Source organism: Triturus cristatus, chromosome 7 (assembly GCF_964204655.1).
Source record: "Triturus cristatus chromosome 7, aTriCri1.1, whole genome shotgun sequence".
Taxonomy (NCBI): domain Eukaryota; kingdom Metazoa; phylum Chordata; class Amphibia; order Caudata; family Salamandridae; genus Triturus; species Triturus cristatus.
This window is the reverse complement of record NC_140590.1, coordinates 420,284,201-420,310,253: the sequence shown is the minus strand read 5'-3', so window position 1 is coordinate 420,310,253 and position 26,053 is coordinate 420,284,201. Positions and strand designations below refer to the sequence as shown.

At 47.4% G+C, this 26,053-nt stretch overlaps 1 protein-coding gene and 1 long non-coding RNA gene across 2 annotated transcripts in view; one reads left to right on the top strand and one right to left on the bottom strand.

The window, feature by feature from the left end:
• LOC146809848 (uncharacterized) overlaps window positions 1–1,275 on the bottom strand; it is a 115,082-nt gene extending 113,807 nt beyond the window's left edge. The window contains exon 1 of the long non-coding RNA XR_014966492.1: window positions 1,141–1,275. This is a non-coding gene — a long non-coding RNA (uncharacterized LOC146809848). The remainder of the gene's footprint in view (window positions 1–1,140) is intronic.
• The window catches only part of LOC146809847 (cytosolic phospholipase A2 gamma-like), a 780,602-nt gene that overhangs the window by 731,376 nt on the left and 23,173 nt on the right, over window positions 1–26,053 (top strand). Inside the window, exons 12-13 of the mRNA XM_085616715.1 lie at window positions 13,011–13,147; window positions 17,961–18,144. Coding sequence (XP_085472841.1) covers window positions 13,011–13,147; window positions 17,961–18,144 — 321 coding nt within the window. The remainder of the gene's footprint in view (window positions 1–13,010; window positions 13,148–17,960; window positions 18,145–26,053) is intronic.

Genomic DNA, 26,053 nt, shown 5'->3' with positions numbered 1-26,053 from the left:
ACGTGATCGCGCGACGCATGACGTCACTGCGGACGCGAACGGTCGCGAGACAGCGCAAATGGCTAAAACAATACAACATCTCATGGAGAACGTGACCGGATCGGGAAAACTTGTCGGCGAACGCGGGGATTCAGGTAAGGCGATCGCGCGCGCGAGAGAATGTATTAGTTTACAGCGCGAGCAAGAACCAAATTATCGCAAAGCTGCGGAATGCGGAAATTTTGACATTTCCGCGCTCTCCGCGGAACGCGGAAATGCCAAATTATCGCAAATTCCGCGAACGGAACGGAAATTTTGCCCAGGCCTAGTTTTGAACGAGAGGTAGACAAATTGGATGAGATGTTGCCTCGGTCCCCTCTGGTTCTTCCCAGAGACATGAGAGAAAAAAGCAGGCAGGTATTTGCAGAGCAAAATTGTGGATGTTCCCAATGAAAAAGCGAAAAAAAATAAAAATGACCCCAGCAGACATATTGAGAGATAGTAAGTATAGACTACAAGCTAAAAAGAATGACGCAAAAATTTGTTAAGATGTCATAGGTAAAGCATATCCATAAACACAATGGCATTTGAATGAGAAAAAATTGCAGCAGTAGGTAATCGCTATAAAAAAAAAAACAACAAGATGTCAATCACTCACTTTAAAGATATCCACAATAAAGTCTTTCCATGAGAAATGGCATAGTAAGTGAAAAGGAAATGTAACAGTAGGTAGATACCAGAAGGAACCACAAGATGGTAATCACGCATCAGTCAGAAGTTCATTGCATATTAGAGCAAATATCTAAATGCTGTAGAGTGATTTGTAAAATATGAGTCATCGTTGCCATGAAGCTAATATTCCTTTCACCACAACACAATGTAAAGGCACACCATTCTGTGAGGAAAACTGAAGAAAAGCAGTCATAGTCCATTCACGGAGCATGCTGCAAAGCAGAAATGCAAAATAGCAGGAAAGTACATTTACTCAATGAAAGGTGACCAATTTAAAAGTTTAAATGTTCCGAGTGAAGCGGCATTTCTTTGAAGTAATGACCGCTGTGTGAGGAATAAACATTACGACGGGCACAAGATGGCGGTCGCGAGCTCCTCACATAACGCGCCGTAAATCTGAGGCAGAATTAAGCAGGAATGCGGGCTTACTGCGACATAATAAAGATGTCTTTGAAAGCAGTGGAGATTCCGGAAGTTAATTCTTTAACTGAAACCCTCCAAAGAGTCCTTCCATCGGTCCGCTTTACTGGCCTCCTCGATATCGTCCCAGAGCAGTATTAGTGAGCCGCCATCTTTGTTGCCGCTCAAGCCACGCCCCCATCTTTATATAGACTTAAATTAGTAAATGGAGCTTATTTGCTGTACGAAGAGGTCTTTTTGTTGTGGTAAACTTGTATTTCTTAGATAGTAAGGTGCGTTTAGGTTACGAGCTTTAAAAAACGGAACTCTAATCTGAATATGGATCAGGCTGTCAGTGGAAGCTGATTAAGCTGAACCAGTGCATGTGGGATGTAATTTAAGTTTTTTAGAGCCAATAATGATTCTTCATGCTGCTTAAATGGTTGCTTTTATTGCCGTTCTATTTTCATTGGTTTTAAGGTATAGAGCACGTAATCTAAGAATGCACCTCTGGTTATGTAGTATTAGGAACCAATAGTATACTGTTTAGCAGATTCCAACATTATATGTTACTGAGTAGGCAATTAAGTTAGAATTTGAGTGGGTAGGTGGAAACCTGACTACAATTCCAGTGATAACCAAGGATAATTTCTTGAATGAGGATTTAGACTATTATGTGGATTTTGATTAGTTTGAGAAAGCAAAATGTTATTGACAAATGTTGTTTATATCTTAATATACGAAAGAAATGTACATTTCCGGTCCACAACTTATGCGTGGGAAGACCAATGGAGGCAAAATGTGGAAAGCAGACATGGGGGGCATTTCTGTCACTTGCCTCCATCGGGCCCTATCTTATTGTGGCAGTAGAACAAGAGATGTGCCCAGATTCCAGCATGTGTCTATGTGACTGAGGGCTGCTCTGGGAGCTGCATGGGTCACTGTTCCTTGCACAACTGTGAGCACAAAATCTGCCAATAAACATGTACAGTGAATCGAAGTTTATTTTGGCACACATCATGTTTTCTGCGTGGAAAAAATCGATTTGTGAAATAAGGGATATTTTTCACCTTGGCAGATTAATGTGCCAAGATAATTAACCTCTAACGTACACATGTGCTAGGCGATATAATATGATTCAGTCATTGACTTTCCCATGGTATCGAATAAGACAGAGAACAGTGAAGTGATGTCACTTGGCACTGGTAAGAACATTAAATGTAAATGTGTCATTTATGAATCATTGATGATATGATATATGTAGCAATGTCCAAGCGGATGCCTATGACCACCGGGGGTACTGTTCCACAGAGCATGGGCATTGAACACTGTGCAGCATAATGCTTATCCGTCAATTACTGTGCTACAAAAATGTTTGACTAGGAAGTGCTCACCATGTAATGCGTGCCCGTCACTTTCTGACGCTGAAAGCCTGACAATAATTTGGTTTGCCACACAAGTCCTCTCCTTCAGTCACAGCCCAAAGAAGGTCTAAGCATTTTTTGCTGGTTCCTGTCAAAGGAGGGACGCACCATAGCAGTGCCTCTTGTAAACGGTGGAAGATTATTATAGAGTGGTTGAAATATCTACCTGCAACAATACCTATGGGCATCCTGGAACTTGGTGAGGAGATCGAAATAGGCTTCTATTTAGGGGTAGCCTTGCTATGCCAGACGCCTGCCACTGGCTCTGTACTTTACTTTGTTATTATGAGCTATAAAATTGTCAGTGTACTTGTTTCCTATATGACTTCCTTACGGTAGGTTTTCACTTTTTAGCTCTTAACCCCGCCACCCACCCATTCTATTATTAGTTCCAAAAATGTATAAACACTGGAAGCAAAAAATATATAACTGCTGCTGGCTAAAAAGCAGTGAGTGGCTAAGGGCCTCATGCATGATATATGCCTAAAATCTACGTCGCAGGGTGCTCCGCTGCCGTTCCACTTTCAACCTTTTCGAAAGAGGTACAGTCTTCCCTGGCTGAGCACAGGGACTAGACCAGCTGCCCCCAGTGCCTTCATGCGGCACTAAGGCGGCCGCCCTGTTAGGGGGGCTGCTGCGCAACCCCCGGGGCAGCCTTGCATAGCGCCAATATCGGCAACTGTTGTCACATAACAAATAGTAAATACATAAATAAACCACACAACACTTTTTGTAAGTGGAGAAATATTGCTGCAGGTTTATTAGCATAACCAATATGCAAACATGGTGGGTTATCTTACGGGCAATCCGATCCCAGGGCTGGCCAACCCCTAGCAGCCTGCCCGTCTGATAAGCCTAAATTACACCATGGCAGTCGCCGATTGGTGCATACCAAATCTTGGGAGGAGCCACCCCTCCCATCCGTGGACCACCAGTCCACGTGCTTACTCACGCCCCCCCCCGAAAGAGGTGGGCGGAGCGTATGCTGGCAGCCCCCGGTTGTTCAGACTACGGGGCGCCGTAGTTCTTCCAGGGGACAACTCTAGACATCCCTGGGTATCCTGGCTTAGCACCACACTGTGCTGCTGCATGAAGTACCCCTTGGTATCTGCAGACTCTGGATTGCCCTGTAACTCCTCCACAGCCTTGGGAGTGGCCACTGTCACTACCAGGGCCCCCCACCAAGGTAGCCTTATTTCCTTACAACCTGCTGCAGCCAAAGCTTCCCCTAGGTCCAGTAGGAAAGGATCCATGCCTAAACTAGAGAGGTGCACCCCATCTCCCTCCAGGCACCCTGTGGACTCGGCGTGTATAAGACCATGCCTGATGAAGCCAAAATCTCTTATTGCCGGGCTTCTCCCAGGTCCAGCCAAAACAAGTCTTAACCAATACAGGACCGGAGGCCATCATGCCCCATCAGGACAGGTGCCCCAATCCATTCTAAACTCCCCATGGATTTATGACTGAATTAACCTGCCTAAAAATAGGCGATGGTCCAATGATACCTTTGCCTGGCTGAAGAACAAAACCTATTCCAAGCCACTCCTGCCAGGAAGTGCCAATGCGAGTGTAGTTAAGAGTTGACAAGCCCGCTCTACCTCCTCTTTCCTCAGTTATCTGAGTCTAGCACTAGTCGGAGTATGACCATCACCTTCCGACAGTCACCACCCTATGTGAAGACTTGCCCTCCCAAACTTCTGCTAGCATACCAGGGAGCAGACAGGACAGCGTGACCCAGGGGGGAACCAAAGCATAAATCCCTCTCTATGTTGAATACTGGGAATGCCAATAGTTCTCCTGCTACTTTGTAGCCCAAATATGTTTCCCAGGAGTTTCCCCCAATCATATGGACCAAATCGCCCCTGTTGGAAGGCCACTTCCACAACCTGCATAGCTGCCAGCAGTGCTGGAGGGCGGGAGAAGTTGCCCGTTACCGTTACTCACATCAATGGTACCTGTTTCGTCGAACTAAAGGACTTGCTACTAAGTGGGCTTACCAGGCTTCGCCCTTGAACCAGAGGTCAGACCCAAGCCCCTCTAAGTTCTGCTGCTGCACCTGCCCGTTAACACGAATAACTGGAGCAACTAAACCACTTATCGCCGTGCTACATGTCCTCTTGGACAGGTGCACGGGCACCTGTCCAAACATCCAAATGCAACCAGAAAGTCGGACCGTACCCAGAACGGTAACCCCCAACTGGCCTGGAAGCGAGACAGACAATGCTACTGCCTCAACAAGGTATGTCCTTTGCCTAATCCGTGTCTGGCTGTAAGGGTTAGACATTACCAGTCCCAGTCCCGGGTGAAAATAGGAGCTTTACAGCTGCAGGTGCTAATGATGGAACACGTGGCCTGATGAAGCAGACTGTAATTCCCTTGCTACTGTTGTGCACAAACCCACAACCATTGGCTCTCCATGGTACAATACCTTCATGCTAATCATGTTTTCCTAGGAGGATGTTGACAAGTCTATGTTCAAGAAGTCTAACCGTATCCTGAACAGTAACCCCCAACTGGCCCTGATGCGAGACAAACCATGCCAAGGCACATAGGAGATTTCAATAACTAATAGCAGGTCTAACACCGTCAACAGGCATCCTAACCTTACAATAGGAGTGTTGGAGTAAGGGTATCCAGTGAGAATAAAGACGACAGCCTCCCATCTGACTAACCGTGGTGGGAACCACTCCTGTACATTCTAGTACAAATGGTCCCTATTGACCTGTCAATGCCTGATGTACGTGACCTAGTTACATGGTCCCTTTGCATGGCAGCATGCCATTGAGACAAACATCCAATCCCCGATAAGTACCACTACCTGCCTACGCTACAATCTTGCCTGGCATTCCTCCATGCCCAGATATACCATGCGATGATTGCTCTACTCCGTCACTTGACCCGACCATACTTCGAAGAAAATACACAGCGTGAAGAAGCGGCCTGTGACCTGCCCCCAAAACTCAACGGAATCACCCTATGAGCCGAATGATGTGAGAGCTCGCCGCCAACCTCTGTCAAAGCCTGCCAACCCCACCAGTATTTGAACCCCTATTGCTCCAAAATTGGAGGGGGGAGAGGGGGCAGGGAGGGGCAGTCCTATCTGGAGATGTGCGTAATGGAGGACATGTGTCCTAGAGTACCTATTGTTTGGGTGCAAATATCAGTACCACAAGTACCTGGTGTGTTCAATACTAATAACAGTACTAACAACTCAATCATCGTCTTAAAACCGTGTGTGACAAAAGGGACATTAAAGGCAGGCTAACCCCAGTGTGACACAGAAAGACCCACCACGCGGCTGTGCCCCAAAAACCACCATCCCGCATCAAACAGACCCGATGGAAAGACAACAAGAGCCTAACGCTCTACACCCGCGGATAACCCAGGAAATAACCAATAACACTTCAGTAAATAACAGCGGACATCCTTCCAGCGTCTGAAGGCCTAGCCCTTTCAGAAGTGACCTGGGGACCCAGGGCCAGGCATCAGCACAGGCCTCGGCACCTGTGGTGTGTGTGATCGTTGCCCACTTCAGTGTGAGCCAGGGCCCGCGATGCATACTGTCTTCATGATCGCTAAAGCACACGTAAACCACCCTAGCTGTTCCTTGCCGCTAGGTCATCCTACACTAAGGAGCCCCAATGAACGACCCGATTAAAACTCCTTCAACACTAAGCTTAGCTCTTTGATTAGCATAGGTGCTGAAGGCGGTGAGTACACCTTCCCCCTGATCCCGGACACAGCGGTGAAGAGACCCGGAAGAACCCGGCCAGTCTAAAAGACACCCAGAGCCGAGGGAGCCCTGCGCAAGCTTCAAGTGTTGTTTAAGAGTTAAAACTAATCTGCAGTGCTCCCCAGCTAGCTCAGGCATTCACTATGGCATGCAGACCGGCCACTGGCCCACCGCACATTTACTAGGTGTCCCGCTCACTGAAAACCACACTGATCACCATTCATGGCGTTAATCTATGCACATTGAGAAATACATTTCATTATAAGAGTATGTGAACGCAAAGGTGTTGAAACGTTAAACATGAGCTCCAGTTACATGACATACTGAGCACGGCATCGCATCCCTATATTTACCACAGATTAAACTGCCTGCGAATACGAAAGCTGGGCTGGCCTTCCCACACCTGCAAACAGCTAATTCTGCACAACTCCCGGGGGAGCCCTTAATAAAAGGCGAGGATGGAGGAATTGCACAAGATACACAGCGGCCTCCTCAGAAGGAAGGCCCCCCCAGCTCTTCCCTTTCCGTTATAGGTAGAGATCTACCTAAACAGAATCAATGGGAATTTAACCTGTAACCTTGAGTGTAAGAGTCTCAGACCTTAACCATTAGGCCACAGTGACTCTGCCGAACTACCAGCACCGCCGAATCCTCACTCTCAACACCAATAACGATGTGATTCCAAATCATCGTAACCTGTTGCGCTTTTACCTTATCATCCTACTCTTAACACATAACGCCTATGTGTGGCATATTGCGTCCTCTGTCACTGCCTCAAGCTACGTACTACCAAAGGACACTATACCTACAAGCCAAACTTGTTGGGAGGTAGTTGCCTCATTGCCTAGGCAACCTGTAGCTCCGTTGTGCATGTAATGGTTCTGGAATGAAGAAGCTGTGAAAATCCTAATTAGTCACTTTGAAGTTACACCCCCCTTACAACTGTCTACCCAACTACACTTTATCACTGCATTGCTTCAATGCGCACCCAAACACGAGCCACCGTCGACACACTTGGCTGACAGCCCGAATGTGACAAAGCACACAAATATAAAGGCATCACAGCACACCTTAAAACATACCAATGCAACCCTATCTTACACAGGGGACCCCAACCTTAAGGAAGGGTACCGCTCATCTGGTGGTGCGGCACCTGGGGGAGGTAATGAAAGCATGAGAAAGGAGTGGCATGGGGAGGCAAGGAGCATGCGAGAAATGGGCGGCAGGTCTACTGAAGGATGTACGAATATTGTATGTCTCCCACTACGTCGTGCCTTCCCAACTGGCAATAAGTTCAAGAACTGCATCAACCAGGAGCTCTGCCCATGTGACTGCGCCCATACTTCGAGACCCGGGCAGGAAGGACTGTGACTGCCCCAATCTCCTTGCCCTAACACCGGCCCCGCTGTGTCCAAAAGACCTCACAATTCAGCACGTAAAGTGCTTAACTCGTATAAAGCTCTGTCAGGACTGACACTAGGCGGCCCCTATATTGCGCCATACATACTCCTGCCGTGCTGCCAAACCTGCACACCCTAACTACTGACCCTTACACTTGCGTAACTAAGTGCCCGGACTGGCGACAGGCGGCCACTTCAGTTTGCCCCACACATGGCTCCCGCTGCGCTGCCACTCCCAGTAACATCACAACTCCTATCCCTGACACCAGTCCAAGTGTGACAATAAAGACTATTCCATACTCCCACCTGCTAATAGAACGGCCTGGGCAGCAGGCAATAGTAATCTTAATGAGATTGAATTACTCAATGCGTGCTGTAGTGGTACTCTCTAAATTAGACCGACAGTGCTAACTGGTAGCCTGTCACAAGCGCCGGAGCTGAACAATAAGAGGCGGTGCCACGCACCAGGAACCACCCGCTCACACTTAGCTCCGAAAAACCTGATCCAGCGAATCACATTGGTAGGCCATTCCAGCACATGGAAGTCCAGGTTAACTATATCACCTTGCGGATCATGACGAAACAAGGCTGTCTTAATACAAGGTTCAATTCTGAAATGGTTTATCCCTGTGCTTGTATTGGCTGGGGTGAGAGTGTATTAGTCCCTCACCCCCTGCCATTTTAATAAAAAAAATTGTATAACACCTAAACTGATCTGAAATACATGATTGGAAAAGTCATCATTGTACCACACAATGTCAAACCATCTCAGAGGGAGATGACAGAGGCTGCGCATTTAAATATTTATATTCCTCTGCATTCCCCAGCCAGGCGCCGTCAGGGGGGTTGAAAGACTAGTGCCGATTTGTATAATGCAACCCGCCCAGCAAGTATAGGAGCGCTTTACATGAGGGCCATATACATCACACCCGGACAAGGCTATTTGTTGATTGGACACGGGGAAATGATGGGAATCGCCCAACTCCCAACATTAATGTGTCCGCGTGCTGGAGCACGCCAGGTCTGGAACACGAGCGGGCTGCCACAATGGTGCTGCTACCCTGCCCTACTTGTTAACCATGCCGCAAGGAGCCTGAAAACTGCAATTCCGTTAGTTGAGAGTGCTCCCCTGGAGCCAGAGGAACTCGGCCCGGAGTCGTGCGGCACTGCTCACCGCACAGGGGGTAGCCACGCGCTTGCCGCACTACACCCCCGCCCTCCACCCAGCAACCAAAAACGCGGTTAGGGGAGGAACCGGGGGAGGGAGCCTCTCACGGGCTCATACTATGCTGGCCCCCCCTCGCAACTTACTTTGCTATTGGAGGTGCGCCGCACATGACATCCTCTCCCCACTGGAGGAGCCTCCGTGTGAGAGACCGACCGCCGTGACTAGTGGCAGGCAGATAGCCCGCACTGGAATTGCTGTTATACCCTGCCTTGTCCCCAAGCCATAACCTAAAATAATGAGCGCACGTGCACATGTAGGTAGCCTGGCGCTAAATACGCACTAAAAGTTCGCTCACCCAACAAAGCAAGGACCGATGCCCCCCGCAAATGGGGCCACCCACACCACGCAGCTACATCCTGCTGGTGCTTGCCCCCCCCAATCGCGCTCTGCCCCATGCTGAGTGAATAGTAAGACCCCACCGCACCCGCGAGCATGGTTGGGGAGGCGGGGGGGCTGGATGCAAAGCCTAGCTGATTTAATAACTGATACTAGAACCCCCTTCGCTCAGTGCCTAAAATCCATCGTCCGTGAATGGTGTAACCAGCCAAGGTGTTGTTTTTATTTATTTATTTTTCTTCCGAGTTTTTATAGCGAGAACTTGACCCGGCATCGGATAGCCCTTTACATAGCACCGGTTACGTTACATGAGGACACATTCATCATATATGCTTGGCACTGGGAGATTAAGTGAATTGCCCAGAATCACGGGATGATCCGCGTCATTGCCGAGGCTCGATCGCGGTTCCCCCGACTGGAGGTAGACCGCCCTAACCGTTAGGCCAACTCTTCTCGGTCGGGCGCACCGTCCGGTCCGCCATCCCCCCAACACAATCAGGCCGGGCACTGAGCTGCTGTCCCGCCGGTGGCCTGCCGGGGTGCTCGTAACAGGGGGGCAGAGGGGTGGGGTGTGAGTGCGATGCCCTGTAGCACAGCGGATGCGTCTTACAAGCCTGCGGTCTGGAAATTGAGGCCCGTACCCGACCCGGAGGAGAGGCCGAGCGCCGATAACATTTTTTGCCCATGCACGAGGAAGCCACGAGGTAAGCCCAATTCACATGCGGCGTCGGCCGCGGAGAGAACTGAACAATGCCTGGCCACGCTGACGCCCAGTACCCCCGCCCTCCAGGCTACACACCTCACCTGCAAGGGCGCGAACAGAGGCTCGAACCCTTCCTTTTCGCACCGCAAGCGACCGCACAAACGATGACCCTACGTTCCTCTCGGGGTGGTGGAGGGCAGCGTCCCCAGACTAGTCCGAGGTCCGCAGGGGGAGCGGGCAGGAGGCAGTGAGCATGCGTGCCCCAACTCCCGGGGAAGAAGTCCGTGACCACTCTCTCGCTCCAGCTCCAGGCAAATGAGGCAGCGGAGCAAACTATACGGAACTACCGTGGCGCATGGAGGAGAGGTCCGGGCATAGCTGGCAAGGGCGCAGCATGGGAAGCTAACTGCCCGCCGCCCCCAAGAGCAGCGCGGTCACCCGCACACGTGGTGAGCCTCAAAGGCGATTTCAAGCCAACCAACGCCTGTTGCGACAATAATCGATATTCAGCCGGCACATGAATCCTCTGCCCGAGCCTCACCGCAGCCAAGACCACAACCATACAAACTCCTGCTCGCTCTCGAGGAGGATAATATACCGACGCTAACGGTGGAAGGATCAAAGCCGCAGCACGAACCTAGTTACCTCCGTCGCACCCTGGCGAGCCACCGAGCCGGCCGTAACCAAACCGGAGGCCCCGAGAGCAGAAGGGGAGCGGGAGAAACGACCAGCGTCCCCAACCTAGGCATGGACTTAACCCCCCCCACTCGCCCCGCAACCGACTATAGGGGTTAACTCCGCGCTCGCCCTCCCTCCCCCCGCCCGTGGTACTCCGACCACAGGGCTCCGTCGCCTGGTACTGCCCAGGGACAGGGCCGGGGCGAGAGGAAGGTCACCGGCAGACTCACCAATGGAAGTAGTGGAGGTAGGGCGCACGACGGACAACTAGTGACGGCGAGACGATCGAGCAGCGACTTGCTCAAGGCGAGACGAGAGGGACAAGAGGGCATGGAAGGGGTGGGCACAGCCTAAATACCCCTGCCCCCCCTCCGCCGGAAGTATCCATTCGCCGGACGTCTTCCCTGGCTGAGCCCAGGGACTAGACCGGCTGCCCTCAGTGCCTTCATGCGGCACTAAGGAGGCCGCCCTGTTAGGGGGGATGCTGCGCAACCCCCGGGGCAGCCTTGCAGTGGCTGAGAGGGAAAGGGGTGTTGAGGCCTCGCTGAGGTCATCTCGAGAGTCATTCTTGGGTCCTCCATTCAACTGCTAACACAGAGTGCAGCATCCTCCTGGCTCAGAACTCCCTCCTCTTCCGGGATAGAGCAAGAAGACACAGGAAGAGCCGGGAAGGAGCGGCCCTCGTTAAAGACGGGGAGGAAAACAGGCACCCTCCTCAAAGAAGGTCACACCAGGGACACAGGTTTGACAACAGAAGCACTGAATAAACGAGCGGCTTTTAAGGGACACTTTTAAAAAGCCACAAACCAGCCAATAAGCGGGCACCATGCTTAAACAGAAAGCACAGCTCCTGTGTAGTGAATATGAAAGCGGGCACCGTGCTTAAATATTAAGAGCGGCGCCCGCGCACCTAAATCCTATGCGCATGAAGGCCCGTGAAGCGGGCACCATGATAATTAAAAATAAACATGAAAGCAAATGCGGTGCTAAAACATTAAGCGTGGCGTCCATGCATATTAAAGCTATGCGCATAGCAGCCTGTGAAGTGGGCACCATGGCTAGCAAGAAATAAAATAAGTAGTCCCTAAATTACCATAAAACAATTAACCGTGTAAGTAAACTGTAGTTGCTTGATGCTCCTCGATATAAAACGGAAGTGATGTATCGGGAGCACCAACTAAGAAGGAGCTACGAAAGAAGAGCAAATAAGTGGTCAACCAATGGCACAAGCAGCAGGTGGGATTACACTCAGTATTGTGATTACAGTGCATGTGTTGGGCCTAGGGATTGACCTAAAAACTTAGAGACATAAAAGTGTTTCTCCTCTTTGTGCCACTCTTTTGCCTCCCCTGGGGAGGCTTAGGAATCTTACGCTTTCCCAGGTTAGAACACTTTGTAGATCTGGGAAAATGTCAGGTTCCATGGATGTTCCTTGGGAACACTCACAGCAACACCCATGGAATGCCCATTTCACACAGAGTAATGCGCAAAAGGGGCCCATATTTACAAGGCCATGAAAAGTCATGCAATGTGATATTACGCGGCCTTGTAAATATGGGCATGCACACTGCGCCGTCGGTGCATCTCAAAAAGTGACGCACTGGCGGCGCAATGAGCTTGTATTTGAGGCCTTAGGTTTTTTATTGAGCTCTACATATTCCTGAAAAGTTGGGAAGATGGTGACTTTAGCACAGCAAACTGTTCATTGATGCCATTTTTAGGGGAAAAACAGACACTTTTATCCAGGGCACTTTTTTACTATTTTCCCCCAAAATTCAAAAGTTTGTTCCCGTTCCCCTCCAGGACAGTCCACGATCCCTGAGTATCTTTAGAATCCCCAGGCTGTCGGAAAAAGAGCGCGCAAATTTGGTGTGGAAAAAAAGTTATAGAGCCCTAAGCGCGAACTACCTCAAATAGCCAAAATAAGGGTTCATCACCGTGGCGGTTTAGGGGAGGCCCAGCACTTAAGGGGTTAAAAATATGGTTTCAGTTCTGAAATGCAATCACATAGATGGTGGATCTGCTGTCCCTTGTAGGTCTCCACCCCTTCTATTGTAGGCAAAAAAAAGGGATCGCAAGTAATTAACTGCCTACCTAATTTTTAATAGGCAGGTCATTTTGTGACCCTTAAGATTGGTCCCTTTTTGCGATAAAAACCTATTAGCACATAGATTGGTCTGGTTAAATATCATTGCAAAAAATCAGGTCATAATATGGACCTTTTTTTATAATAGGTATTTCAGTATGTGGCCTAAATTATACTCTGCATTATTTGGCATAATTTGTTTTTCTTGCTGAAGCCACAGTTTCACAGAGATGTTCCTTTTGCATCAATTGCATACCTGTACTAATAATATCATATTTTGATGTTTTATTTCATGCGGTTCTTTTTCAAAAGGCTCTACAGATCCTTCAAAAATATACTTAATTGATGGTGGATTCTCCTTGCGGATTCCTTATCCACAGGCTCTCCAAACTGCACGTAGTGTGTCCATGATGGTTGACCTTGATGTTGGGACAGACAATACTTTTGAGGTAAATATCTGGTTATTTCATGGTACAGCACATGATGTGTTTCTCTTCTTTCTTTCTTGTTACTTTCTTTGCATCATTTCCTTTAGTATCCAACCCCTCAGCTCTATAGATCACCTCATTTTCTTTTCTCCCATTTGACCGTGCTTTCTGAGGAAGCTGTCAATAATTCTATGAAGGTGATGCATGAGCCCTAAAACTAACAACCCGCCTTCCTCCTCACCCCAATGTGATATGTGTTAGTGTGAGTCAATATTTGTAAAGTATGAACATATCAGTTCAGACAGCATTGATGGTTCCGAGAGTCCGGGGAGACTGAATGTACTGGCCCAATTTCAAGGCATGAGGGGCTATCTCTGGAACTTATGATCTAATTAAAGTGACAGTGCAACTGTAGTGATGCACATTCACCACAGATTTTTAGATGTCTAGACACTAGTGTAAACTGCATCAAAAGTCTCATGATAAAATGTGTCAGCGCCTTCAATTAGAACAAGTCACATACTGTCCTAGAAAATAAAACGACATGTTTCTCCTAAAACAGGGAGATACCCTGCAGACCTACATGTATAATTCGATAGATTTATTCATTTTTCAAGCCTCATGAGGTGTAAACCAGACACTACATTAAATGATTTGTAATTTTGCCGATTACAATGAATAAATGACCGCTAATATAAAAGTGCTTTATGTCACACGAAATATAAAGAAAACGTATGAAGCACACGTGAAATGCACCAATTGCTTAAACTCCTAGGCCCAGATTTACTATCACTTTGACACTAGAGTGAGGCAAAGTGGCATCAGGGATTCATTTCCCAGCACAAAAGTGGGCATTGTGCTGAAAAGATGGCCTTTTCTTAGTGCCAAATCCACTTTGTGCTACTTAAGGTCGTAGGTTTTTAAGCAAAGCCTGATCTACTAAGATAGCCAGATCGGGCTGTGAGCCGTAAACAAATGCCTACTGAAAGGAAATGCAAGCAAGGGGAATGCTTTCTTTTCTCCCACAAATTGACCCATTGGATTTGTGCTTCAGTGCATAACATACACCTAGGGGCAGATTTACAAGAAACTGACGCATCTGTACAGATGTGTCAATTTCCCTGCGCCTGCGTGAAAAACCCTTGCACCACCATAGATGAGCTGTATTTACAATACAGCGCACTATGGCGCAAGGATTGAAAGATGTGTCAGAAATTCTGACGCATCTGTTGGTGGAAAAGTCACGGATTGCTGGAGTCATGTTGCAAGCACGACGCAACTCCAGCAATGCGTTTTGCGGCCTATTCCCAATACACTGCGTCACTCCTTACACTGCTTCAAGCAGGCGTAAGGTTTTGATGCAGTGGCACCCTAAAAGTCACGCAGTGAAATCTAGTAGAGATTTCACTGCGTCACTTTTACGAGGCTTTCCTGCGTGGGAACACCTGCCCTGCATACATATACCTGACGCAGGTATAATGTCACGCAGGGCTCCACAACGTGATGCATATTCCTAGATGCGTCACGTTGTAAATTTGCTGCATTTTTTATGCTGTCGTTGCATCACAAACGTGACCCAACGGCAGTGTAAAAGTGACGCAAGGGGCTTGTATATCTGCCCCCTAATGCTTAGGAACCTTCTGTGTTTCTTTACACATAACAAATTGTACTATAATGGTTCCTTCATTACAAATTACAAATCCTATTCTACAGGGCGCACTTCCCTCAGTGCCATGTTGAGACGATGCAGAAGGAGGCCTGTTTGTGCCCCAGCGCAGGAAGTGATGCCAAGGGGCATATTTATAACTAAATGGCTCAGCGCAGCAAAGAATTTAGCAGTACCATGCTGCATCATTTAAAAAAAGCAGGGATGCGCCGTGTTGACAAGAATATGACACACCCCTGTGTTTTCCATTGCACCGGTGCAAAAAAGCTGCCTTGCGTCAGCGCAGGCACCCTTGCACCGTGGTGCCTGAATTGCAGGGATAATTGTGTCTGTGCAGGAAGGGACACCTTCCTGCATAAAAACAATCATAAATGGCATTTTGCTCCTTCTATGTGTGCTGCAGAATGCAGCAAACTTAGAAAGACCAAAAAACTAGGCAAAATAAGTATTTCCCCTCGTTGCACAACTCAAACACCTCCTTTTCAAAGGCGATAGTTTTTGGCACTGCCTCAGATTTACAGATCCTTGTAAATCTGGGGCAGTGCCAAAACGCAATTGGTGTTGAGTGGGTACACCCCCAGTAACACCTATTGCACGCCACTTTGCTGCAGAAAATGGCCCATATTTACAAGGCAGCGTTAAGCCATACAAAGTGGCTTAGCGCCAACTAGTAAATATGGAGCAGGGCATTGCGCCACCGGAGTGTCGGAAAAAGTGACGCTCCTGTGGCGCAATGGCCTTTTAAATATCTCCTCAAGCTTTGCAGTTATAGCTCTTTGTTATATTTTCTGTTTCATGCAGTGCAGAGCAGCACAGTAAATTTAGATGTTGCTTGGTGTGGCATGAAATCTTTGTAAATCTGAGTCCTAGTGGGTTCTGTATGACGACTGCAAAAGAAATCTCTTTTCTCCCATGATGGCATTCGCCCACTGTTTCTGTACAAGCTGCTGCTAGGGTTGACACCTGGACATTTTTTTACCAGCATGACCAGCATTTTATCCTTGTCTGATACAGTAAATCTAAGAAAGCCCTTTAAAACGTGTTCTAGAACTGCCTTAAGGATCATTGCCTGAGTAAACAAAGACTGAAAGGCCGTGTAAAATAAATAAAGACAATTTTATATAAAGTTCTATTTAAATATGATGTTCGGGCCTTTTGCAGAATCTGGAAAAATGAACAAATGTCCGGTATGTTTCTCTGAAAGGGTGGCAACCATGCATGTGGGTGACCAGGAAAGAGCAGGCACAGGTGCTGGCAGTGATCGGGATCTGAAGGAGGAGAGGTACTAGCAGGGATCACCATGGATGCTAGAGTGATGGGAGTTTAACATACTCTGGATCAAGAAAGGAAAAAGAGCAGCTCCATTGAGCCATCAGTCAGTGCACTGCTAAATCATTTCCTTCCCCATTCCACCCATTCAGGGCTAGAACTGATGCCTGTCCTTGCATTCGGCTGGAATTAGCCAAGGTAGCAACGAAAAAGAAACCTTATCACCCAGAGATTATTAGCCCCTTGCAGTCCTATGAGTGTGCAAAGGCCTGGGCATGCTCCTAAAGAGGAATATAAATAAAATCGACTGGATTCAGTTGTAACGTGACTTTTCTGTCTGTATTTACTTTATCAAATAGTCAGGGGTCATTAACGCAGCTCTAGAACACAATGAACAGTGATTTCTTTATATCTGCTGTTTGAAGTAGATACAGATGAGAGCTAAAGATACGCCTTAAGGTGATTTTGCAAATTTGTGTACCGGCTGGCTCATTAAAGTACTAATGGTGCTGGCAGACAACTGGCCAGATGGCAACCGCTTTTTTTTAAATCAAAAACCAGAGTGAGTAGGAGGATTGGGCTTGGTTCACCCTCCTAAGCATTCAAAGTACAACAAAACAATCCATAGATATCGGATCATAAGAAGCTAGCCAAAGAAAAAACGTGGGTTCACCAAATGGGTGTGAACCTCAACTGTCTGTAGAAAAGAAAAATGTATTTTCTTGAGTCCGCTCACTCACCCAGGTTTACCCCTAGGGGACATGCTTCATCATTGGGGCCATCCCAAACATCTACTGCTTTGGGCGTGCTGCGACTTGCGAAGTTACGTAGGATCACTTGTTTTGTAAATATATGTGTAGTGCAGCGTAGGGGGAGTGGTGTTTGTGCTAGTTAAAATATACCTAACTAGTGAGCTGATGCTTTATTCCTGCTTCTAGTTGGTAAGGATAAAAAGGGGTTAATAAAAGGGAAAAATAACTGTTATGTGATTATAATCCCTAGTATTGCGTCGACATGTTTCGAGGTGCCCCCTAAACCTCTTCTTCAGGACAACATGGGGACCAGCCCCATGTGTACCACTCCGTGCCAAACCTATATTAAAGTGAAAAACAAATAATTGAAATGCACACCTATTGTGCACGTGCGGTCGAGCCTGGGATGCCCTCCGTCACACTGACGGAGGGCAGCCGAGCACAGGTTACTACAGGCCCCTCCACCCAGACAGACTATGAGGCTTGTTATTGCCAGTAAATAAATACTACGTGTTCAGAATTAAGCGTATGTATGTTATTAATGCGCACACAATAGGTGTGCATTTCATAATTTGTTTTTCACTTTAATATAGGTTTGGCACGGAGTGGTACACATGGGGCTGGTCCCCATGTTGTCCTGAAGAAGAGGTTTAGGGGACGCATCGAAACATGTCGACACAATACTAGGGATTATAATCACATAACAGTTATTTTTCCCTTTTATTAACCCCTTGGGGATGGCCCCAATGATGAAGCATGTCACCTAGGGGTAACCCTGGGTGAGTGAGGGGACTCAAGAAAAGACATTTTTTGTTTCTACAGACAGTTGAGGTTCACTCCAATTTGGTGAACCCACGTTTTTTCTTTGGCTAGGTTCTTATGATACAATATCTATGGATTGTTTTGTTGTACTCAGATGGCAACCGCGACAGGCGCATGCGCATTCTGTAAGTGGCCGTGTTGGGATCAAAGTTCACGAGAAGGGTTGTTGCAAGGTAGTGTTGTCCCGAAGGCAAAATAATAGAATGTTCACCACATATGTTTTTCATAAATATTTTCAGCACTTCGGTTTTAAGAAATATAGTGTGCATTTCAAAAGTGAATGCAGTTTAGCTGAATTGCTAAACAACTCTTTTCTCTATTCTAGACTCTCGAAATGGCTGCACAGTACACCTCTGCAAACAACATCTCCTTCCCCTTTAAAGCTATCCCACCCGGGGAAGGAACCATCGCCAATTACTCCTGCTACATATTTGAGGAACAGAATGATGGAACATCTGGAGGACTAATACTATTTCACCTGCCGCTTTTTAACAAGCAGAATGCCAAAGGCAAGTATATGACCGCAATGGTTAAGCTGTGTACGTGTGCAGTCTTGTATTATTTAGAGTGTCAGCAGCACCTTTTTTATTTAAAAACGTGTGACTCTTAAAGCAGCACAGGGGCCATAGGGTTAAAGTTACTTTAAAAAAAGAGAAATTGTATCATGAGTTTAGTATCAAATATTTATGCCCATAGTTTCAGTTCTTAATTTGTAAAGAGAGCCATGCACCACCATTGCAGGGGCTGCACAGTTCTTCTCCTAGCACCACACTCTGCCTCAAGGTACTGACCGTCAATGTTGTGACAGCAATTATTAGTCCCTTCAAGGCGCTGGAAGGTCCCAGTTACAAGAGGGTCAGTAATTGGTAAAGAAACGTGCTGACCTCACCCCACTCTATAATGAGTTGGGAAAGGGTGGTGTGAGGCATCATTGATAGACCGTAAGCCCTGGGAACTTTAGGGCTTAATCCTAAGGTGCCCAGGGCTGACTCTGTCAGTTATGCGTCTCTTCGTCATGAGGTGGGTGGTTCCCACATGGCTTCACCTGACTGATGAGGTCACTGCCCTCAGGGCTGTGGGATCCTACATGAGGGAAACCTTGGCTCTGGCAGCCAAGTGTGTAAGGTGCCTGGCTGTCTGACCCTGACATGGTGAGTGTCCATCAGGCTGGCCTTGGCTTAGCCTGACAGACACTCATTATGCTTTAGAAAAGCGAGTGGGCGGTGTCAAAACACTTGTAATGATGGGCACCACTGCTCAGACGTAGGAACAGAGGAGTGGTGTGTGGCAGAACATGTCACTTTACACACTCAATATTAGGAGTGAAGATATCGATAGTGCTGCAGGTTCAATGGCACCCAGGGCTAGAGGCTGTATTTTTCTACCTAACTAGCAGTAAGGAGGCCCATTTTCCTTGTTTGCACTGTGGTCCATGGCAACCTTGCCACACCTCTGACTTAATGAAGCAACAACTAGCCAATTCTCCATCTAGGTCCTGCATGGATGATTGTGGAGTGAAATATACTTACATTTCCATAATTGTCTATCACACTGTGGGCAGAGTGAACAAGCCCCTCCCGCGGAAATGCTGAAATACTTCTGTAAGAAAAGAAGCATACTTGCTAACATTCTGTGACTCTTAGAAATGGGTTTCCGGTTGGCTGAGGTATGCACCGAGGCCAGGCAGGAACCACCACTCTGATCAGGGTAAGTAAGATACATACTAAAAGTTTACCTGTGCTCACCCTCTGTTAGTTTGGCACAGAGCAGTCAGGTTAAACTAAAGAGGCAATGTGTAAAATATTTATGCAACACACAAACACACAGTAACACAATGAATGCACCACAAAAAGTCTCCACATCGGTTTAGATAAATATATTATTATATTCTGAATAAAACGAGAACAAAACAACAAAAATTAAATGTATAGAAATAGAGATATTGAATTTTATAGGAATAAATGCAGTAGAGCACTGAGAAGCAGGTAGCGATAAAAAGTTATTTTTTCTAAATCTTTATTTTTCAGTTTTGTAATAAACAATAAAACAGCAGTTATTGGAATGAAAAACATACAGCATAGCAGGCTCATTCAAGGAAAGTGCAGTAGGAGTCAATCAGCCCTCTCACAATTCTTCAGCATCACACCGGGAGGCAGCATGTCCCTCCGCACATAAAAGCCCATTTCTGCCTTACTACTATAAAGATCCTCCTTCCATATGGGGATCATTTTCCCATTGCCATCTCTGCCTTTGCCATCCGTTGAGGCCATGGCAGCATAAGGTTCTAGAAGTGTGTAGCTGAGGACCATCCAGGCGCAATATCTTCAGTTACCTTGTCGTCTGGCCTACTGAGCTTCACGTGAGACACCTCAGCCAATGACCATTCCTGAACATCCCTCCACCAATGGTCAATCTCAGGTGCCCTCTGCTCCATCCAAGTGATGGTGATCCTTTGTCTGGCCCACATTAGCACCAGTTGCATGAATTTGTAAGCCATCTTCCTACCCTCTGGACATTTGACGTTGCCCTGTAAACAGCACTGTGGTGTGCAGGTGTCCAAAAGCTTTGCACTCCCAAGCTAAATGCAAGAAGTCAGCCCCACTGGTACCACACTGTGGGAAACTGTCAGGTCAAGATGAGGACATACAGTGCAGGTCTTTAGGAGTAATATAGGTCATATGCAGGAAGTTGTAATGGACCAGCTTGTAGTAGGCATTACAGAAAAATATGAGAGTGAGGTCATTAACTCATATCCAATCCCCATCTTCCAGCGGTACATCCAGATCGGCGTCCCATGCTGCACATGCATTTAGAGGAGGCCCCACTGCATCTGCTCACATGGCCATGTGTAACAGCGTGATAGTGGCAGCCTGCGCCGCAGGACAAGAGTATCCAGAGAGCATGTGTAAGTGTGAACGCATTTGGGTAGGAGGGCCAGGTCACCCTGGCTATGTCTGACAATCCGGCAAGGAGTAAGGAGTGCCTAGGCCCAAGTGAGAATTCAAGACAAGCTTCATCAAAAGTTATGAAGGTCTTTCAGGTGTATAAATCACCGAGGTGAGCACATCCGCCCTCCCGCAAAACCTGGGAGGGCATATTGCCTATCATCTATCTAACAGGCTTCAATGTTTAAACTGGTATTTTTGGTGAAACTGGGCCCATTTCAGAATTGACTGAGTGAAGCACTGCCAGATTGTAGCTGTGAGACGTACTATGTGTGGGATGCCTTGTGACAGCCCCGAGCCCTGCATCAGCAATTCCAGCAATAGTCCTGTGGCTAAAGATCCCAGAGGATTGTAAACCCTTCAAGATCCAATCTTCATTAAAGTGGAGTAGTAGTTTCCTGGTGTGTGCCACCCTAATCTTCAGGTATGTGGATTGTGACATCTCCCATCACAGACCCATCTTTGGTAGCTGTTCTGCTGGTATCCCGGCTAGCAAGGCAAGAGGAAACAACAGGGACTAGGCACGGTTGAGGCAGAAAGCAGAAACGTTCCTGAATTCACCTAATAGCTGCAGCAATACTGGCATGAGCATGCAGGGGAAGAATAGGTAAAGCAAAGCGTCGTCCACGTAGAGCAAAATAATGTGACAGACATCACCGAGCGTATTCCCAGTACCGCTAAAAGGGTTACTTTGGGTCGCACCGCACGGGAACAAAGTCAAAGTTCGGTTCAAACGCAGTGTGCTACAGGACCCATGCAGGACCCGGTGAACAAAGTACTTTTTCTGATCGCAAACAACGAGATGCGTTGATGTTGATTTCCGCAGGTGCAGAATGCGTCAATATTCTTCAAGCAGTGAAGGTGTTCAGTCAGTTCCAGAAATGGGTGCTGGAGTCGAGAGGTGTTGAGTGATGTTCCAGATTCTTCTACACAGTTGAGGGGATGTGTTGGTCTCACCAAGCTGCAACAATGGCGAAACGCTATCCGATGCGTGGATCTCTGGAAGCAAAGCACTGGTTCTGATGCGATGCGCCAATGTTACTGCTGAATTCGGTTTAACCTGGTGGTTCTGCTACATGCAGACCGGCGATGCGTAAAAATCTTTGTTGCAAAACAGCTGCAGAGCCCACTTCTGAGGCCCAGAACTTGGACTGGACACATTAGACAAGGGTAGGACTCACATAAGGCAGAGTCCAGCAGCATCAACCAAATTGTAGGAAGTCTTTTGTGTCAGAAAACAGGAGGCAAGCCAACAAGCAAGGCAGAGTCCAGCTCTCCTTCAGCATAGTCAGGGAGCACCAAGCAGCAGGGCAACAAGCAGAAAAGCAGTCCTTCCAGAAAAGCAGTTCAGTTGAGTCCTTTAAGCAGCACATCAGGACTTCTGACCGAGGTTCAGTTCAAGATTCAGAAGTGTCTGATTTTAGGGTGTCAGAGACCCAGTACTTATACCCAAAAGTGCTTCTGATGTTGGGGGTGCCTTCAATGCAACTCACTGAAGCGCACAAGGATCCTTGTCAACCCAGTCCTGTCTGCCAGGCTATCTGTGTTGGGGAAATCAGTGTTTTCTTTGTGGACAGGATTCTATCTATTGAGGTGTATGTGTTAGCCCCTCCTACTCCTCCCTGCCCAGAAAAACCCATCAGAATGCAGATGAGTGCCAGTGGTGCAACAAAACTTGAGGGGGCTCCCCTGCAATGTACATGGAGGGGCCCCTACGGCAGTGGCTCCCAAACTTGTTTGACCCCCGGCTTCCCAGACCCATTGTCCATGGCTCCCCACTGTTACTTTTTTTAGAGGGTTGGGGGAATGTAAGCCCTGTCTCGGGAGTACTTGCATTTTTATCCCTGAAAATAATTGGGATGAAGCTGATGAGGTATTATAATCATATATGCAGGGTGTTTCATATTACTAAGGCGGCGCCTCCAATAAAATATTCCTAGTTATACTTCTTTGCCGATGCCTTTTTTAGAGTACTCTCTAAAACTTTGTTTATCCCACTTACAGTGCTAGATAGCACCCCTATGCATGTAGGCCCCATTGTCAAAGTGTTTATGTGCTTGAAGAATATTCACATGCACTTCCATTTCTATTCATGTCATACGTGCCAACACACCTGTCTCAGCAGGATAACTCACGATTTTTAAAACCACATACATCTTTATTTTTGCTGTCTTGTGCCTAAGATTGCCTCCAAATCAATGCAAGTAAAATAAATTCCTTTTTTTTTTTTAAACGTCCCTCTTTCTTGTTTCAAAATGTTGCTATTGTGCTGTATATGGTGTTTTACTTCCCTGTGGTCAAGGAGCGAGAAGGCCTGTCTGGAAATGTGTGTGTACTGAAAGAAATGTGTACTGGAAGTACCTATTCAATATATTCAAGTACAAATGTCAATACTTAATAATACTTAGTGTGTTTCATAGACAGGACAACTGTACTTTCCTGATAACTTGCATTGGTGTAAAATGCGTTTGAATGAAAAACGAAACTATTAATGAGTCTAAGAAAATAAATCAGGCATCTTCCACTTACTTTCAGAATGTTGGAACTTGGTGATCCAGTTAAATATGGAGGTCATCTCCCTTGATATGCCATAAATTAAGCACTCATTTACAGCTTTAGGCATGTCACTTACAAATCATCGACATCTTGCAGTATAGTCTGATTAGTTTAATTGAAGCCAAAAGACCCTTCAACATTCAATGCATTACGGTGATGGTGCGTGGCTCCCCAGGCTAGGTTTGACGGTTCCCCAGGGAGCCACGGTGCATAGTTTGGGAACCCCTGCCCTAAGGACTCACTCAAAAGCTCTCACTCCAGGTTACTGTGCTGTGGGGGGCCCCTGGAGCTCAGAGCCCCCGCACTTATGGGGCCTTTGTCATGCCACTGATGAGTGCTCAGAATGCAGATGAGTCTCACCTTCCTGTATTTGTGGCTGTCTAGAGGGGATGCACAGGGTGCAGATGTCACCCACCCCACACGTGTATTGAAGACATATTGTCAGGCACATAGAGCAGTAAGTGCAGAGAAATGTCTTCATTCTAAAATTTCCGTGCAAACAAATGATGGACAGAATGCTAAACAAATTGAACATCCACAACAGTTTGGAGCCAGCCATATGCAAATCAATCTTGGCCCCACTTCTCATGGGAACAGTCCACCCGAACTGCCAAGTCAGGTCCTCCCTGGACCATAAAAAAGGATCCTGGGACCGGTTTTTGGGGTATCACTCTTATCAACCAGGCTAGCTTGAATCCAGTGCGACAGCGAACAAGGGACCCACGTTTGGGCATACTCATTACACCAAGGGCAAAAAATGCTACGCAAACAAATGATGGCCGAAATGCTGAACAAATCAAACATTCACCCTCCAGTCACAGATCTAGGTAACATCCATTGTTCTTTTGCTGCCACCCCAGTTTGGACCCAGCCATATGCAAATCAATCTTGACCCTGTTCCCCACGGGAACAGTCAAGTCTGAACTGCCAAGCCAGGTTCTCCCTGGACTGGAAACAAACATCCTGATAATGGTTTCAGGATATCACACCTCATCAGATAGGCTAGCTTGAATCCAGTGGCACAGCGAGCATGGAACCCATGGCTGGGCATTCCTATCCCACTTAGAACAAAAAATGTTGCACAAACAAATGTGAGTGCGCAGTTAGATATCAGATCAGATAGGTGTTGTCCAAATGAAGAGTTGTTGCCTGGTGGATGGTTGAGGAGATGGCAAGATACAGATTTGTTTTCCCCTGGTCTTGATGTTGGCGGTAAGGCATTCAAATGTGTTCCATTTTAGGGCTTCGGTTTCCATCACGGAGATGGTGTTCTTATGTATGATTGCTATGCCCCCTCTGCGGTGGATTCTTCTGTCTTTGTTGATGATTGCAAAGCCTGGGGGCACAAGCATGTCCATAATTGGAGAGGAGAACTCGTTTAGCCAAGTTTCAGTGATGAACGCAATGTCTATGTCGTGGGTCAGGATGATTTCAGCTAGCTCTGTTGCAGTTTGATGGCTGATCTTCAGGTTACTAGCATGCAGTTGGTGTTGGTCTCTCCGTTTGTTAGTTTTTTCATTGTGGGGGCCCTCGTAATGGTCGTGAGGCATGTTGGGGGTCTTTGAGAACTGGGTGGAGAGCGGTCCCTTCTCAATCCAGTGATGACCTGTATCTGTGGATTAGGGGTGACAGTCGGGGTAGTATCGTAGGAGGAGACCAGATCTAAAGCTTCCCACATGGACATTGCAGCTATTGTTCTTTTGGGTCTTTGTGACAGGTCAAGGAGTGGGGTTGTGTTCCAACAGGGCCATGGAGCCCTAGAATACCTTGGGCTTTTGTTGTTGGTAGTGTTGGGGGTCGGGAGCTGGTGTTGGCTGGGCCTACGGAGTGAGGAGAAGTTCATTGTGATTTCTTTGAGACATAGTAATGCCTTTTTTATTGGTTTTCTAGCAGGGCATGACGTATTGCCATCTCCTTGGTAGAGGAGATGAGGGTGTTCTGGGGAGAGACGTCTCTAGAGGGAAGGAGCTTATCGTTGATATAGTGGATTTTGGTGTCCGTGTTGTCAGTGTTCACTCTCTGGGTAGTCATGGGGAAGGGGTGAGAGGATTAACGTCTAGTAATCGTGGCCTCAACTTGCAAGTGGGAAGGGAGAAGGAGCTGGGTGACATAGATTGCGGATTGACAGTGCTGGTAGATTGTTGAGGGGGTGGAGTAGGGCGAGAGGGGGAGGGATTCGGGCCTCAGGGGGTTGGGGAGCCTCATTTATGCCGTACCTTATGCTAATGTTTGAAGGGGGTCTGGAGATTGCGCGGTTGGTGTGGGGGGGGAGAGTGGAGGTCACGGTCTTGGGGGGAGGGGTAGGTGCTGTAGGCACCTGGGGCAGGATTGCATTTTGGTAGCATCTAGCTAGTTGGACCGATCAGGGGTAGGTAGTTGTTCGGGCTGGGGTGCTGTGTGTGCAAGGAGGCGTTGCGAAGCGAGGGGACGAGTGAGTCAAATGCATCTAGGTTGTCATTGGTGGCTTGGATCAAGACTGTGCCATTGGAGTATAGGTTCACCGAGGTGAGGCCACTCCACGTAAGACGGTTGAGGATTGTGGTCAACAATTGAAAGCTGTGGGGGGTGTTAGTTGTTTTGGTTATGAGGAGATGTGTTCTGAGGATGGTGATCCAGTTTTTTAGTCTTTGGCAGAGCAGAGGTAAATGACCGCAAATAGTGTTTCAGGATGATGTCTAATCAGTCTGTGTTTGAAGATCTTTTTTGTTTTAGGTGAGAGGTTGGGGGGAAGTGATGGAGAAGGAGTTCGGTCCTTGAGGTTTCAGATGGTTGTGTGTCGGGGTAAGGTGAGGTTGGAGTGACGGGTAACATTTTGTCTAAATAGGAAAAGGGGGTGGTTATTCAAATCTTCTGCAATTAGCGTCTCCTATGGGACCGGAATCCTGGACATTCCAGCTGTGCCTGCAGAGGCTGAGGG